At 40.9% G+C, this 17,543-nt stretch overlaps 2 protein-coding genes across 8 annotated transcripts in view; one reads left to right on the forward strand and one right to left on the reverse strand.

Annotated features, from left to right (window-relative positions):
- Positions 1–1,259: 1,259 nt before the first annotated feature.
- LOC127007513 (UPF0389 protein CG9231-like) lies at positions 1,260–17,379 on the forward strand. 4 transcript variants are annotated; one of them, XM_050878634.1, is made up of 4 exons: positions 1,260–1,530; positions 3,463–3,556; positions 4,946–5,196; positions 17,163–17,379. In XM_050878634.1, the coding sequence occupies exons 1-3, from the start codon at positions 1,326–1,328 to the stop codon at positions 5,151–5,153; spliced, it is 507 nt and encodes a 168-aa protein (XP_050734591.1). In that variant the 5' UTR covers positions 1,260–1,325; the 3' UTR covers positions 5,154–5,196; positions 17,163–17,379. The 4 variants fall into 4 exon arrangements, with proteins under 4 accessions (XP_050734591.1, XP_050734593.1, XP_050734594.1 ...); XM_050878636.1 differs by lacking the exon at positions 17,163–17,379 and adding an exon at positions 9,941–10,351; XM_050878637.1 differs by lacking the exon at positions 17,163–17,379 and adding an exon at positions 6,758–6,934.
- LOC127007512 (5-oxoprolinase-like) overlaps positions 10,294–17,543 on the reverse strand; it is a 35,446-nt gene continuing 28,196 nt past the window's right edge. For all 4 annotated transcript variants that reach the window (XM_050878629.1, XM_050878630.1, XM_050878632.1 and 1 more), the window contains 5 exons: positions 17,108–17,332; positions 16,552–16,697; positions 16,027–16,124; positions 15,748–15,845; positions 10,294–12,815 (listed from right to left, as the gene is read on the reverse strand). In XM_050878629.1, coding sequence (XP_050734586.1) covers positions 12,660–12,815; positions 15,748–15,845; positions 16,027–16,124; positions 16,552–16,697; positions 17,108–17,332 — 723 coding nt within the window. In that variant the 3' untranslated portion in view covers positions 10,294–12,659. The remainder of the gene's footprint in view (positions 12,816–15,747; positions 15,846–16,026; positions 16,125–16,551; positions 16,698–17,107; positions 17,333–17,543) is intronic.

A 17,543-nucleotide genomic window follows, 5' to 3' on the forward strand; every position in this document is an offset into this window, starting at 1 on the left:
CGCCCGCCGTCCCCAGTGACGCTCATGGATGTACACTCTCCACTAAAAGCTCTCGAACGCTTTAAGCACCATGCATTCTGAGATACACGGACGAAGAATTTTGAGACACCTCTCCCTGTGTAAGACGGGTGGTAGCCCTGTGTACACAGACTCTGTGTGAAGGAGTGACATGCCAATGGCTCCGTATTACATTCGCACTGATAAGTCTTGTCGCTTAATCTCGATAATGTATTGCTAATATGCTGTGGCGTAAGGTGAATATATCGATTATGTAACCGTATTTTAATAATCGGTTATATGTTGCGGTGATAATTCCTCGCCACCAGTGCGTTTATCGTCTGCAGGATGACGGCATTCTGGTATTAACTAGTTTAGCACCGGGTCACTGACATTAGGTCGTCATTGCGTTACAGAAATTATTGACAGATTTCATGAGGCTGTCGTGAGGATAAAAAAAAATTGTAACCCATTCCGCTTCAGGACGTTATCAACCAGTTTAAATGCTGTGGCTGACGTCATTCTTACTCAAATGAGGGAATGATAAATCCACGTGATAGTTTGAGTATAATTGCCAGTAAAAGTATGTAAATTTAAAATATCTACTAAAATCAATACTTAAACCACATACTGCGATAGCTTGGTTAAGTGTAAGATATATGAGGATGGGAAGTACTTATTTAATAATGAGTGTATGCACCGCCTGCGTCGATTATACTGTTTAGTCTGCTAGGAAGCTTCGAGGCGTGTCACTAGTGGAGCCTGTTTCCACATAGGCTATCTGTCTTGTGGGGTCTCCACTGTAACTAACGTGAGCATGGCTTACTGCGCCCAGCAAAACAACATGGGATTGAAACGTATCATATACAGTAATGGATTCAGATGCGTCATCACAATCGGGGCACTAACCATTTCGAGGCGACCAGTCTTAATTAATTTCTCGTGTGTTTCGATACACGCAGAGGTCGTGTTGAAGAATAGAAAACAGAAAAGAGAAAAATGAAACTCGGAGCATGACATCCTTATGTTCTTATTTGAGTGGCGCGGTCAGGCCGGGAAGCCACAAGGGGTGGAGGAGGAGGAGGCGTGTTGACAGTTCCGTCTTCCGTGCGGGAGTCTGTCTGTGGCGGGCTGATGATAAATTAAAATAAGGAGGGATAGTGGAACACCAATGGAAGACAAAGTGTGTGAATAAAGAGAAGATAAAGTAAGAGAAGGAGGACCTACGAAGCGATACAAATACAGGTCGCTTTGAGTCCCTTAGGGCGAGACAGTCCCTCGGCGGCCAGGCCATTGAGACCAGCTGATCGTGGCCGTGCTGGGCAGACATGGCCTTGGTACGCTGCTCCTCCCTGTGCCGCGGCCTGGGCGTGCAGAGACAGGCCCTGCTGGGGTGCCGGGCCGTGCTGGGGGGCGTGGCGCGGCCGTGCAGTGGCCCTGGCAAGGAGCTGGGCTCTAACATAACGCGGCGGGAGCAGCAGCAACAGAAGGGGCAGGACAGCGGTGCCACTTACGGAAGGATCGGCCGAGCCGGTGAGGGGTGGGATTGTTACTATAGTCTTGTAGTGTTGTGTTGTGCAGTGATTTATCAGCGTGGTCTGCCTCGCCTTCATGGTGTGCAGGGAGGTTGTTGAGAGCGGATCTGATTGAGTGTTGGAAGATCATTCATGATGGACCATGTGTGGCTGACTGAAGATATATATCTATATCAGCTCAGGAAAAATTGTGAAGTTGACATGGAAAGCATTGATATCAAAGTTAGAGAGTGTTTTCTTTGTTTATTTTTCTATTGTATATTGTTGCCCTGCAATAAGATCAGGATTTAAATCAATGAAATTTAAAAAAAATCAAATAATATAAATTTTGATTTAGAATCAATGATTTTTTTTAAATCATTAGATTTAAATCTTGATTTAAATCAAACAACCCTGCTGGAAGCAGAAGCTGTTGACCTCACTGAGACACAAACACCTGGCCTTCCTAGTGTTAGGGGTGGGGGTTGTCAAGATGCCTGACACCCTGATCATTTTGATAAATTTCACAGAACGCAACACTGATACACCCATGGCAGGTACTCAGCAAATATTGTAGTGTAGATAGAATTTTTTAAAAAGTCCATTTCTGCTTGATTTCACAGGGCTTTCATGCAAGAATAATATTTTATGATTATAGGCTTCCACATAGCATATGCATCTCACGTGTGGGGGGGCTCCACCCACACAGCTCTTCTGGACAGAGTGGAGGCTGAGGCTCTTCGTCTCATCAGCTCTCCTCCTCCTACTGATAGTCTTCTACCTCTTAAATTCCGCTGCGATGGTGCCTCTCTTTCTATCTTCTATCGATATTTCCACACTGACTGCTCTTCTGAACTTGCTAACTGCATGCCTCCCCCCCTCCCGCTGCCCCGCTGCACACGACTTTCTACTCATGCTCATCCCTATGCTGTCCAAACCCCTTATGCAAGAGTTAACCAGCATCTTCACTCTTTCTTCCCTCACGCTGGTAAACTCTGGAACAATCTTCCTTCATCTGTATTTCCTCCTGCCTACGACTTGAACTCTTTCAAGAGGAGGGTATCAGGACACCTCTCCTTCCGAATCTGACCTTGCTTTTGGCCACCTCTTCTGATTCTTTTTTTAGGAGCAGCGATTAGCGGGCTTTTTTTATTATTGTTTTTTTTTTTTTTTTTGCGTGTCCTTTGTTGTAAAAAAAAAAAAAAAGAATGATCAGCTACATTTTTATTAACAACAGTGTCACTTATTGTACTGAAGAGACTATAATGATGCCAAGTTTATTAAAAGGACATCAGCAGGCTATCCATGAAAAACAATTAAGACTCACTACGACGTTGTGAATAAGTGCATATCGAGGATTATTATTGAGGCTAACATTGTAATTGTTAACGGACTTGTGGAGCATGCGCTGGCAATGGAACGGGGCCTGAAACCTCATCAACGGTAAATGGTAAATGGTAAGTGTAATTGTTACAGTCATAGAGAAGCACAGGTAATTTACTATAACAAAGAACATTTCAAGCTTTTGGGGCACAATAACCTATTTGCTGGCAACTCTGAATATACCCCATTAAGCAAACCTATCCACCTCTTACCCCCCTTATCTTCTAACCAACCCTAATATCACCTCCTAATGGGAGAGGGCTTTGACCCCTTAATTTAGCCAATTCTGCAAGAAGTGGTAATAAATAAACAAATGGTAATATAAGATCTATCAGAAAAAAAGTGTCAATTTCTGGAGTGTGACAGGTGCTAAAATAGCTAAATACCTAAGCACTGGCTTGAACAGTATGCCATCATCATGGTAATGTTATAAAAGATCCATGAAAAGTTCATGTTTTCAGTAAATAAGGTGGTTGAACAATGTCAGCCATACAAACCATACAAGTTTGCTGAACCATAAAATGTATGAAAGGATGTAATTCAAATAACTTTTCAATTTTGTTTCCAGGACTCACTGACCACAAAGTCAACAAACTTGAAAGGTACATCTTAGTCTGGGGTGGAAAATTCAAGAGCCTTGATGAAGTTCCAGTTTTTGTAAGGTATGTAATGAGTGAATACATACTGTAATGAAAATGGTTTTAGTAGTAATAGCAGTAGCAGTAGAAATAGTAGTGGTTAGTGTATTATTAAGTAATTTCAAGACAAAATGTTGAAGGAGCCTCAAATTCCTTGGAATATGGAATAAACACAGCATTATACTTGCAGTGAATCTATCCCATCTTGACTGCCCTCAGTAAAGGCAAGTATATACTGTATTTCCCGCCATACACAATAACCGGCTATTTTGTATCTTCACGGCTGTCTCGAATCTACAGCATCAAGACAACAATCTAACAGGCTTTGTTAAGTTTATATTTTAGCATTATTTTCATTTGTACTGTACGCATTATCTAATAATTTATGAACAAATTTCATTCTGGGGACATCTGGGAACTATTTTGTCTAATGGAGGTGTTTTGGGTGTTGGTCTCATACCAAAAACATTAACCCCTAGCCCTATCAAAATGTAACCATCAAGGTATAATATGCAGGGTGATTTTTATTTTTATTTTTTTATTTTTTTTATATATATATGGCGGGAAATATGGTACTTGTCATTGATTTCAACTCATCCTTATGGGCCGCTTTCACAGTCACTTTGTTTTGATCATTACCAATGGCGGCGGTCGACGCTATAGTTTTCCACGTGGAACTGGCCCATGGGGTAGTGGCGGCTGCAGAGGAAGCGAGAGGTGTTGAGTGTGTGTGGTAAAGTGCGGGGCTAGGCTAACCCCGCAGCCGCAACTTCCCTATCAGCCAGTTTTACGAGGAAATACTATAGCAGCGATCGCTGCCATTGGTAACGATCAAAACAAACAAAATGACTGTGAAAGCAGCCCTAAATCCCATAACAATAACACCTCAATTTAACACTATTTGGAATGTCCATTTTATTACTAATGTGTTAAATTGAAGGTTAGTGTAGTTTATGAAATTTAGGTCTAAATTGTACCATATTAAGGAACAAAGTTTCATACAGTGATTTATATATAACTTAATAACCTTGAAGAATGAGCTAGGTGTGGTAATATGTTCTGAGGCAAGGGGCTCAATGTGTATAGTTGACTCCTTCTATTCCCAGCTTCATCATAATGCTGGTTCACTAATTTGCAGATTTTGGGAGGAGTTTAGCAGTTTTTAGTTTCATTTAAACCCATATAATGCATTGAGGTTTGTCATGTGTTTAATATGCTAAAATTAGGAAGTATATGTAGCATATGGCAGATTGTAGTTTGTATATGACTAATGTCTTTAAGGTGAATTGCTAAAGCTTGTATAGTTTTGCCCAAAAGTAAAGCATAGTGGGGTGTTTGCAACTTTTTTATTCTTTTGTAAAGTAGCAGGAATGCAGGCATTGTGTAAGTGAAAGAAACTACCATGCTTTTCAGCCAAGACACAATCGAACGTGCTCGTAACAAAGCCAGAATCAAAGTCAACCTAATGATGGTTGCTGCAACCTTGGTTGGTTGTTTGGTTATGATCTACTCAGGAAAGATGGCTCGGGATGCTGGAGAGTCGGTCGTCAAGATGAATCAGGATTGGCACAAGAAAATCAATGAAGAATATAGGAAGTCCATCGACAAGAAGGAAGAATAATATTTTGTATACCATGACTTCATATCCTAACAGTCTTTCTAAAGTAAGTATTTGCAACCCAAAAATAATATGAAAAAAATGGTGCATTTTGTATGAACACAACCTCAGCCTAAAACTTCATATCTGCCCCTCTGGCTCCTGGACAGTTAAAATCTTTCTTACCAGATAATTGGTTTGATATTTTGTAATGTAGCATTTGATATATATATATATATATATATATATATATATATATATATATATATATATATATATATATATATATATATATATTATATATATACAGTAAACCCTCGATATAACAGACTAATTGGGGGGGGGGGAGGGGGGGACTAACTAGTCCGTTAATGCTAAAAGTCTGTTATAAACGGCAGTAATTTGAAAATATGTATAATATTACCGATGAACCTAATAAACGTAGTTATATATTTTTTTTATTGTGTATGTTGTCTGCACGTTATCTGTATAGCTGCACAGCACACTAGGCGATGGACTGCGAGTCACTGAGGCTGCCAGATTGGCAGTGGGCCCCAGTGGGGGGGCCACATTGTTATGGGTATGGGTAAAATTTTAAAAGTACACCTATCGCACTGGCAGACAAAACTTCTTTTTTTTTCTGTGTGCTATGAAATAATCTGCTAACTGTTTGTCACAAATCGTTGACTTTTTACTGCCTGTTGTACACCCGCCACCGCTGCAGTTGCAAAATTGCTTGCAGAGAGGGGTTCAGCTTGCTTAATTAATGTTTCTATATTTCACACACCACTCACAATGATCACAAGTTGACAAACTAAATCAAAATCAGGTAAATTAATGTTTATCCTTCTGTGCACCTATTCTCCCAGTGCGCATGCATGGTGGATAGCAGAACGACTTGTTTCTGCAAGGAGTTATTTCTCACAACACTGGCCCGCATAGTGGGCGCCCCTGCCCTGTCCTGTCCTGCGATGCCCATTTCCACTACCCCACACTATGTGCCTAATAAATTCAATCTAACCAAACCTAACTTAACCTACCTAATGGGCAACCCCTTAAGCTGTGTCAGTACCAACACTCACAAACACTTGGGTATATTCCATTATATTTACATCCTGGATTGATGCATAAGACTTTCTTGTGGTGTAAATACTTTCATTTAAATGGCAACCACAAGGAGGCAAATATTTTATCAGGTGTGCTGAAAAAGACTACTGAAACCGAAGGATGGACAGCAGGTAAGGCAGGCGGACGAGGTGGCAAGCAGACGATGTTGTAGTTACCGGGCACAGTTGGTTCAAAAACTATTCTCGGTCGGTCCCCGTGGATTTCTGACCCTCTGACCCTGTTCGTTTTATCCGAAACCATTATAAGCAGGTCCGATATATCGAGGGTTTACTGTAAGTATATATATATATATATATATATATATATATATATATATATATATATATATATATATATATATATATATATATATATATATATATATATATATAAAATGCAACTTGTATATTTATATGTATACTATATTCGGATAAAAGTATTTGTAAATAGAGATGCCATTAATTAATGTTAGGTGATAGAATATAGGTATGCATGTTTAATACATAATTTATTGCCAACAGGTGTTGATACATTCTGCAAAGGTTTCAGTTTCTAAATATAATTTTCTATTGTTCTGAATGTTAAACTGTTTTACTTAAAACTGGCAAATTGTGTAGTATCCTCAAAGTTATTATTTAAGGAGAAAATTTATATATTTTAAAGTTAACTTTTCTAAAATTAAAGATTTCTGAGCCGTTTTTTCCTCCTTTACTCCCTTGTTATCTCAAAATATGTACCTTGAAAAAAGGAATAAAACTACAAGAGAAAACGGATCATTTTAAAGCCTCAGATGAAGCCTTACAATTGGCTGAGCTCTGAAAACACGCTTGTGATTCGCTAGGAGTCCGACGACGTCATCGGCGGCGCTCACCCGGTCAGTGACCTCGCTGCCTTGGGGCAGTGTCACACTGGCCATTTTCTTCTAACTGTTGTAGCTACTGGCAACTCCGTGTGCCCATCCGGGAGCGAGTTGTCGGTTTTCCGTAACCTGCTAGTGTCACACTGGGCCATTTTCTTCCTACCGCGTTGGCGGCAGTTTGGGCAACCAGCAAATCCAACTTTTCCGGGCCAAGGTCGGTTGCCCCTATCCACATCCACAACATGACTAAAGCACTTGCCCTGTATCAACATGGCGTCGTCTGCTAAAGTAAGGGCTGTCGCAGCTTGTGCTGTTATTACTCAATTTATGGATTTCTTGCATCAGTTAAATTGCAGGAAGAAGCTGTTGTGGGTGTGGTGTCTGTGGGTCCTCTGTGCCAGTTCTCACTGTCACCATTGCGCATGAGCGGCCAATCCACCCATCTAGACTCCAACCACATAAACACATGGATCAAGTAACAACAAAGACACACACACACACGCACGCACACACCAGACTCGTCATGAACCATGGCAGATGCTTCTCACAAACAAAAATGGCTTTGCCATTTCCTTGAGTGTGTTAGAACTTATTTGGTGAGTGGTTCATACAAACCAAACGTACCCAATGGCAAGAAAAGAGCAGTGTTAAAGACGACTGCTCTCTTCTTGCCAAGAGCTAGGTTTGGTTCATGTGAGCCACTCACCAAATACGTTCTAACACACTCAAGAAATGGTGGTCATTTCTGTTTGTCAGAAACATCTGCAATGGTTCCTAATGAGTCTGGTGTGTGCGTGCGTGTGTGTGTGTTGTTATTCAATCTATGTGTATGGGTGGGTTGGCCGTGCATGCACAGTGGTGACAATGAGAACTGGAACCACAGACACACCACACCCACAACAGCTTCTTCCTTCCATTTAACTGCAGCAACAAGTCCATAACTTGGGTAATGGCAGCACAAGCCGCAACAGCCCTTACTTTAGCAGATGACGCTATGTTGATAGAGGGCTTTACATTGTGGATGTGGATACGGGCAACCGACCTTGGCCGTGTGTGATGCACACCAGGAAAAGTTGGAGTTGCCGGTTGCCCTAGGTGGTGCCAACGCGGTGGGAAGAAAAAAGCCCTGTGTGACACCAGCTTACGGATAACCATGAACTCGCTCCCAGTTGGGGCTACGGGCAACGCCCGTAGCCCCAACGGTTGGACAAAAACGGCCATTGTGACATCGCCTTTAGGCAGTGAAGCCGCTGATAAGGTGAGCATCGGCAATGATGTCATCGGACTCGCAGCGAATCACAAGCGTGTTTTCAGAACTGTCAGCCAATCGTAAGGCAGCCGCCTTCAACTGCGGCTTCAAAACGACCCGCTTTCTCTTCCCGTTTACCCCTCTCTCTCTCTCTCTCTCTCTCTCTCTCTCTCTCTCTCTTGCCATGGCCACAATGTTTGGAGGAAAATGTCCAGTATGATACTACCTTTAAAGGTAGCGTGCGTGACGCCGATGGTAAGTAGACGTGACCCGTACGTGTCAAAGCAGCGCGAAACTCGGAGTGATAATGTGCAAAAGTCAGGATGGTAAGAATTTAGTACTAACTGTGAAACTCGTGGATCGCGAAACTTGGAAAGCACGAAACTCGAGAGGGTACTGTAGTCTTTTGTAGACTATGGTAGAGCACCATTCCATGACCTTTGTACTTTCTGCTCAGTCCCAGTCTTTGGATTGAACTTAGAACACAAAGTTAATGGAAAGTATGATCAGAGTTTGCAGAGACTGAATTTTCAATGATGTGATACACAGTTGGGCTGGTCAAGGAGGAAGAAAAAATTGATGGTGACTTGGGAGTGCAAAGATAAACCACAGGAAGACAGAGGATGCTGCTCAAGACATGAGATGAGCATCAACAGTGTGTAACCAGTTGTGTATGCATGTATAGTACACTTCAAAGTTTTGCGCTTGCTTCGTTCCGAAGGTATAGCACTAAACTCGAGCTTTGTGAAGCTCAGGGGTATTGAAAACACTGAAAAAGCGCCTATTTGTTCCGACCTGTGGAGAAGTTGACTTTTTTCCCCCTTTACTCCCTTGTTATTTCAAAATATGTATCTTGGAAAAGGAAGAAAATGGGAAGAGAACGTGTCGTTTTGAAGCCGCAGTTGAAGGCAGCTGCCTTATGAATGGCTGACAGTTCTGAAATCACGCTTGTGATCCGCTGGGAGTCCTATGACATCATCACTGGCACTTACCCAACCAGTGGCTTCATGTCTTAAGGCGGTGTTACACTGGCCCTTTTCTTCCAACCGTTAGGGCTATGAGCAACGCCCATACACCCAACTGGGAGCAAGTTGTTGGTTGTCCATAAGCTGGTGTCACACCGGGCCTTTACTTCCCACCGCTTTGGTAGCAGCTAGGGCAACTGACAACTGCAATTTTTGCGGGTGTGCGTCACACACGGCCAAGGTCGGTTGCCCGTATCCATATCCACAACGCAAACAAAGCACTTGGCCTGTATCGACATGGTGTCGTCTGCTAAAGTATGGGCTGTCACAGCTTGTGCTGTCATTACCCAAGTTATGAACTTGTTGCTTCAGTTAAATGGAAGGAAGAAACAGTTGTGAGTGTGGCGTGCCTGTGATTCCTCCGTGCCAGAATTTCTCATTGCCACCACTGCATTTGCACGATGGCCAACCCACTCATCCCATGTTCTGAGTGTGTATAGGTAGTCATTATTGAAACTATTGACTTAAGCAAGTATCAATATGATCTTTATTATATATTAACAGCAAACATAACATTATATAACAAACTATATGTATCCTAGAATTCATTGGTTCCCAACCTTTTTTTCAGGCGACCCCAATCATGCACCTCCAGACATGACCACGACCCCACTTGTTCAGTAGTATATGTGTTATGATATAATAACACAATGTTTGATATTTTGAGGTCTTGGCAACCCCAGGGTTGGGAAAGGGGGTTCTAGATATACAGTGCAAATTTATTGCATGTAATTGGAGCCTAAACTGTATTGCTAAGTTTCCTCCTTATTGAACAATGGCTTGAGGCAGCTTGTTGCACTCGTAGAAACTGGGTGTAATATGTAGCTCACTAATGTTAGGCAACATGTTTTGTTTCTTCTTTGTTGTACAGTAGAATGGCTGTGGATCTGGACTGTGATGAAGAAAGTGGTTATGCAGTAATGGTAGAGAGAGAGAGAGAGAGAGAGAGAGAGAGAGAGAGAGAGAGAGAGAGAGAGAGAGAGAGAGAATTATTTATGGGACTAGGTGACATATGTACTCTGGGGTCCTGTGGGCTGAGATGAGAGGAGAGAGAGATTATTTATGTGGCTGAGGGGGTCATGTGACTGTGGGCTGAGAAGAGAGAGAGAGAGAGAGAATAAACTCCTATTATTGTTTAGTATAGTTATAGTTTAGTACTAACTATAATTATTCAATTGAAGCTTGCACCTGATCCAAGGCTGCATTTATCATGCCTCTCCTGATTGACTGGACTGTTTCCTTGCTAACATGGAAGAAGGCTGTTGCATGTTCCTCTACTTTTACCTTAGCTCTGTTCCTATGCAGTAGAAACCATATTAGTTGGTACCATTAGAATTGCCATCGAATTTAGAACCTTGTTAGTTGGACTTCAGTGATAAAAATAAAGAAATTTTGAGTAATAAAATGGAAGAAGTGCAAAATGTTCATACCCCCACATATTGCCATTTGCAGCAGTTATTGAATCAACACCAAAATATGATGAATTATGAAGAAAAGTCCTTGAATACAATGGTGTAATCAGATAAACTTGCCCTATAAGCTAAACACAGATATTCTAAAAACAGTGTCCTCTGAGGAACACCTGGTCGTAACACAACTGCTGCTGCTTATTGGTGTTAAGCCTTTAATGTACACTTTTTTTTGTTCCCCGTAACAAACACTCAAGCTACCTCATTATCTCATTCCTCACACGGTGTCTTTTATTTCAACTTATTTTTCCGGACTACTGAAATTGTGCCAAATGTATTTGTCCTTGTTTTTTTTGGGGGGATAGCTTTTCCCAAGACCCCTTGACCACACCAGTGGCCCCCACTAGTGATGTAACTAATATATATATATATATATATATATATATATATATATATATATATATATATATATATATATATATATATATATATATATATATATATATATATATATATATCCAGTTAGTCAAGATAAAATTGTAAATGCCCATTGCTATTTGCAACAGCTATGGGGAGGTCAATCTGCTGTAGATATTGACAACAGCAAAGCAGAAGCTGCTGAGAATCATAAGAACAATGACAAAACAAGACATGGGTTATCCCCTTCAAATGAATGAGTTATTGTATACATTATCCTTTTAAGCCACTTCAATCAGTTAAAAATGCAGAATTTGACTAAGAAGTGGAGGACAATGAGCAGCAGAAGCAGTAGTGTCCAGCTGTGGCACCATCATGAGTAATGTTACCATACAAGTGTGTTAGATATATCTTAGACTTTGACCTTATCACACATAATCCCAGTAAGTTCTTGATGAATGAGTGGAAATCTGACACCATGTGATGAATGAGAACTGAGGTAGAATAAACAGGGAACAAAGTAAGCACACATTAAGGGGCTGACATCGCCAATAAGCTCACGTCCAAGCACCCTTCGGAGGATGCAACATATTCCTTGATTTAATTCATTGTTTTGCTTATATACTGGTTTATCTTACTGCATCATCGTGTTTGAGACTTTCCTCACGAGTTAAGATAAATTCAGTATCAATAGCTGCTGCAAATGATAATGATGCAAAAAGTGTTAGAAATATTTGAGTGGTCTTTCATTTATACTCACGATTCCTTTGTTATTTTTCCATTACCAAGTTTTAGCAGCCAAAAGACATTAGGGTTCTGCAATCCCTGCAGAGTCTAATTATACCAGCGGAAATGGTCAGTCATGTATAGGAGATGAGCTAAGGCAAAAAATATAGAAAAGTGTATCGCCTGAGCATGTGTGGGTGGCACCTACTTCCCTGTGAACAAGAAAATAATCTAGTCAATCATGAGAAGCATAACAAATGCAGCCTAGGCTTGGGTGCAAGTTTCAATTAAATGTACTATAGCTTCTACCAAAATTCTAAATGATGACTCTCCATTCCAATAGACAAAACTGTGTAAACTTTTCCAGACACCCTTCATAACACAAGAGTAAAGGTGAGGCAGCCTAACTACTTTACTCTCCTAGTGTGAATGTCCTGTGGAATAGTTCATACAAAATAATGTCCTCTGGAATGGGAAGTCTCTAAATCCTCATAAAATTGGTATAAATGTGGGTGGAAGGGCAAGAATGATTATAATTATTAAAAACTGCCCTTCTGTCTTCATAAAATTAGTACATTGTAGGTAGGTGGGCAAGAATGATTATATTACCTAAAAACTGCCCTTCTCTAAATTCTCATAAAATTATGTGGGTAGGTGAGCAAGAACAATTATAATTCCTAAAGGTTACCATGAGCCTCTAAATGTGTAAAGTTGTCTGGAAGTGAAAGGCATAAACCTTCAAACACTTTCTTGAGCTCGGTTGAACTCAAACACACTCCCTCGCTGGATGTGTCGTGCCTTCTTCTCTGGAGGTCCCGTGTAACTGTCATCAGAGTTGCTTTCATCTGCCTTTCCATAACCTCCTCCTCCTGGAGTCAGCAGTTGAAACATGTCCTGGGTAAGAATACTGAATTAGGGACACACACTATAAATCTGCATTCAGTTCAAATACAAATTCTCCCTTTATATTTTACTTTGAAGAGTCTGCTTGCCTTTCATGTGAATTTCATTTACAAAAATTCATTAATGAACAGTCCCCAGGTTATGAATGAATTTTATCATTAAAGCAATATGTAAATCAGATTTATGCTTAGGACCTATAATAGGTACAGTAATCCCTCGTTTATCGCAGGGGTTAGGTTCCAGAACCCCCCACGATAGGCGAAAATCCGCGAAGTAGCGACCTTATATTTATTTTATTATTTATATAATTTATATATTATATTTTATATATATTTTTTATATAAGCACGCATATCTCTGTGAATCTCGCCTCAGCCCGTGTGAACAAGGTCACCCAACCACTAGTTTCTTGAGAGATTCAAAGTCGGCTACATTTCACAGGAAACTCATCGAAATTCTAGTCAGAAACTCAGTCACCAACATGTCGGTTACTCGTGGGGTTGGTAAGTTGTGGTCACAAGAAGAAGAAGAGCGTATCGGCTGTTCGGTTCAGTAGTTCTTTACGTGTTTATTCCCGTACCGCAAAGAGTTCCACGAAACTAGATAAGCTTGGAGTAATCATTTTGAGCAAGTTTAGGACTTTAGTCTTGTTCAAGTGTAGTCATTGCCTCATCCTGTCTGGGTCCTCATTGCCAACTTCTCGAGCATTTAACGGTAGCAAGCTGTGACACAGTCTCCATTTGTCTTCGAGCTAACCACTGACGAACCAACAAATGCTTCGGTCGCTGAGCCAATCAGCGCCCAGGATACAGAACACAGCGCTCTGGTTGGTCGCCTCCCATCCACCAGTCAATACTATGCCGTGTACGATCACACGTGGGCAAACTAGCTCAAGCATAAGCGGCCGTAGCTGCGTTTTACATACGTGCAAGTCTTTGTCTACTCATCTGCAGTGCGCTACATATTTTATTTCAATTTAATATTATTTCAATATATTCATATTAATACTTTCTTAATTTTTTTATATTGTTTACAATTTTTTAAGGCTAGAAAATGCTTCTTTTACTGCAAAATAAGTAAAATAATAAATATATTAAAATACCTCGATACCGCAAAAATTCCATGATATAGCGAAAAATCCGCGAATTTACAATTTTTAAATCCGCGATACAGCGATAAGTGAACCGCAATATGGCGAGGGATTACTGTATATACAGTCGAGTCGCGTATGGTGTGGTTTATTGGTTCTGAGTATTGGCTGTGCCATAGGAATAACTATACCTATGGAGAGAATACAATTTGGTTCTGGCCTTTGCTATTTTGCTCCACCCACACTTTTTTTTCGTTCATTCTAGCCCGTGTGCACTGACAGGCATATCTGCCTTTTGATGTTGTTCAGTCCGACCCCATGCTCACCACCTTATCCACTCAGCCACTGCCAACACCCACTTTTTCACTCAGTACATATGGGGAAAACACAATTTGGTACTGGCTAGCCACCATTTTATTGCACTTGCGCTCACATACGGGGAAAATTCATTGTTTCCCGCCTATCACTCTCAATCCTCCTGATTTCGTCCAGCTTCTGCTTGTACGCCAGTGGGTGAATCTTGCCCGTGGGTTTCCCAGAAGGTTTGCAAGCCATTGCATGTGCAGCACATGTGTGGTAAGCGAGCTGACTCCTTGCCATGTGTGGGCCGAGGGGTTAACTATACGTGTACTTGTCAGGTCGGGACCCGCCGCGCTGCTGCCACATTCTGCCCCAAAACCGCCCAACCATTTACTTTCCCTGCCAACCTAAAATCGACAAAAATATTATTTGGCACGCATATTAATGCAATAATTAGTGGTGACCAACCACTTTCAAAGATCTCTCTCGTTAGTTTCTTTATACACCTTGTCTCTGATTTCTTCCCTTTCGGACTGGGCAGCGGAAAAAAAAAAAAAAAAAAAAAAAAAAACGGATCGAAAGGCTCTGGGAACACCGGCCAATTTAGATTTTTAAAAGCCAGTTTGCCAGCAGGCTGATGTGCAGAAGTGGCGCCTGCTGAAGATTTTAGTAGGCTAGTTAGCCAGATTGCTTTCGTTTTTGCCTGCCAGAATAGACAGTTGGGCCAGGTCCACTTTACATGAAAAAAGGAGCAAAGGAGGGGGAAAAGATTGACAGGAACAGATGCGGAGCGGTCGGGGTGCACGCACCATGACTGTGACTTGGAATTTGAGTGAGGGCCACGGCAGCCGTCTGCGAACGTTCTTCTTGTCTACATCTATAAAGTTTGGCTATATTATCATTCTGAAAGTGAGGATAATTATTTTTGTAACTTACTGAATACAAAAATGTGCAGAGAGAGAGGATTCTGAAACTATACCGCGCCTTACGAATCTGTGTCATACGCGACTTGACTGTACTTATATCTACCTCTTTCCATCACAATCAAGTTTACATCCTATCACAAAGCCTGAAGAGTAAGTTTGTGGCTAAGGGGTGACCTAGGAGTTGTGAAACAGCATATGGTCTCATATTTACTGCCTATGAATTAAAGTGTGATGAAATGGCATGGTGCAAGACCACCCCCCCACTAGGGGGTCCCAAAGAGTGCAGGGCATTCCATCACCCAGAGCCGTTGGGGTAAAAATCTGGCAAAGAGTTCATTATGAAATTGTTCAGCTACTGACACAATGGGCAGAGCAGCTGTTATGTTAATGGTTCTAGTAAACAAAGTATACAGAGAAAAAATTTCCAATACTTTGTTTTACTCCCGAGTCAAAATTTCAAAGATAGGAGCAAATGATCAGATAGAGGGGTTGGGGATTTTTCCAGAATTGACCTGCTTCATGTGGATTTACCGATATACGAGTATATATCTTAATAGTAGCAAACTAATCTGACACTACTTATATCACTTATCAGTAAATTCACTTACGCCTTTCTCCACTTTCACGGATGATTTAGAGTGTAGACGAATCTTGCGTCCATTTTTCCTAATCAAAAAGTTGTTACCTCTTTTTCCATCTTCACCACCTGAAACATACATTCATAAAACACTAACAAATTCAAAATATATCTCCAGATCTTCAGTGCATCTAAAGTTTCAACACCCATAAAAGGTAATTCAATCATTGAAATATTTAACAGCAAGTGTAAATATATGCATCATATCATAGTCAGTAACTTAATTTGCAAGATAAATTTCTTAGCTGACCTTCAAGACCATAAGGAGCAAAAACTCTTCTCTCAGTGAGAATGGAAAGAGTGAGAGGTCGTCGAAACAGAAGTTCTCGTACCACACCATCACCACCTCTGCCCGAAAGAAAGGGCAGGAATATCAGAAGTATAATATGAATCTTCAGCCCATACTGACAGGGTTGTGTTTTATTGAAAGTGGCAGTGAAGTGAAATACTGAGTAACAAACCAGTTTTTCCCCATGTAAATAGGTGGGGTTACATTCCTGACTATCTCCTTGAGCCAAGAATAATTCAATTGTTCTCAATCATGCTTGTTTCCACTTTAAATCATTTCCATTTTTCTTTAGTGCTACCAGGCTGTGTGGTTTGTGTGATTTTCGCTATGCTAAATACTCATGATCACATAATGTTGGCTTCTGCTGCTGTAGGAAAAAATACCCCACCTAATGGCAAGTAACAAATACACGATAAAACATCAGTTGGAGTATATCATTATAATATGAAGGGCCTTGTAGTGGGAGACAGGATGAATGTTACATACCTGAACTTTCCACTGCCCCCTGTGTTCTTGTTCAAGGTAAACCTGTTGAGAATGACAGGGTAGCGGCGTTCTAAGATTTCTGGGTCAGTTATGCGCGTGTTTGTCATGTGCACATGGACCCCACTGCGCCCGTGCCACCCGGGACCCTGGGAAATATTTGACCTTTTAACTTCCAACTAATCCCTTCTGCAGATGTATACCATTTTTTTTTCTATGTGAGCTATTCAAATCTGAGCTACTAGAGGTTCTCATATGTCAACATTACATTATAAAAATTTAAATAATACATTATAAAAATTTAAATTAATAATGTAAAAGAATTATTGAAGCTTAAGCCAGTGAAAGCTATCGTATAATGGAGAAAATAACAGCAGAGGAAAAATCACCACAGAGCATACAGTCTGCAGTTTTGTCCCTTCCAGCAAAATTTTTGTATAATATGAAGCTCAAACACACTACATGAAGGAATCACTTACTGCTCCAGCCCCTTCTCCAATAGCCACACAGTATTCACTGGGTATGAACACAACAGAGAATACACAAAAGAATCACTTACAGCCCCTGCTCCTCCTGCAACTGTCTCATAGTATCCTACACTGTCATCCCCAAAGGTAATGTTATTCATGCAGCCCTGGGAGGCAGCACAGGCACCAAAGGCACGCAGGATGACATCCACAACTCGCTGGGACGTCTGAACGTTGCCACCCACAACAGCTGCATCCTCCGAGGGGTCCAATATGGAGCCTGGAGGGACCTTGATGGTTATTGGTTTCAAACACCCCTGAAATATAGCATAAAAGTATTACAATAAAGAAAGAATTGAATGAATGTTGACTATGTTTGCCTTCGCTATAGTCATACCTACTGTGTGTCCCCTCTAACTTCCCAAACCATAAGCAAAATAATAATACATTTTTTCCTGCTCAAAGTACAACTAAATCCTCTAAACTACAGCTATTTTGTCATTTACTTAATTCTTTTCATCATTTGCT

Source organism: Eriocheir sinensis, chromosome 35 (assembly GCF_024679095.1).
Source record: "Eriocheir sinensis breed Jianghai 21 chromosome 35, ASM2467909v1, whole genome shotgun sequence".
NCBI lineage: Eukaryota > Metazoa > Arthropoda > Malacostraca > Decapoda > Varunidae > Eriocheir > Eriocheir sinensis.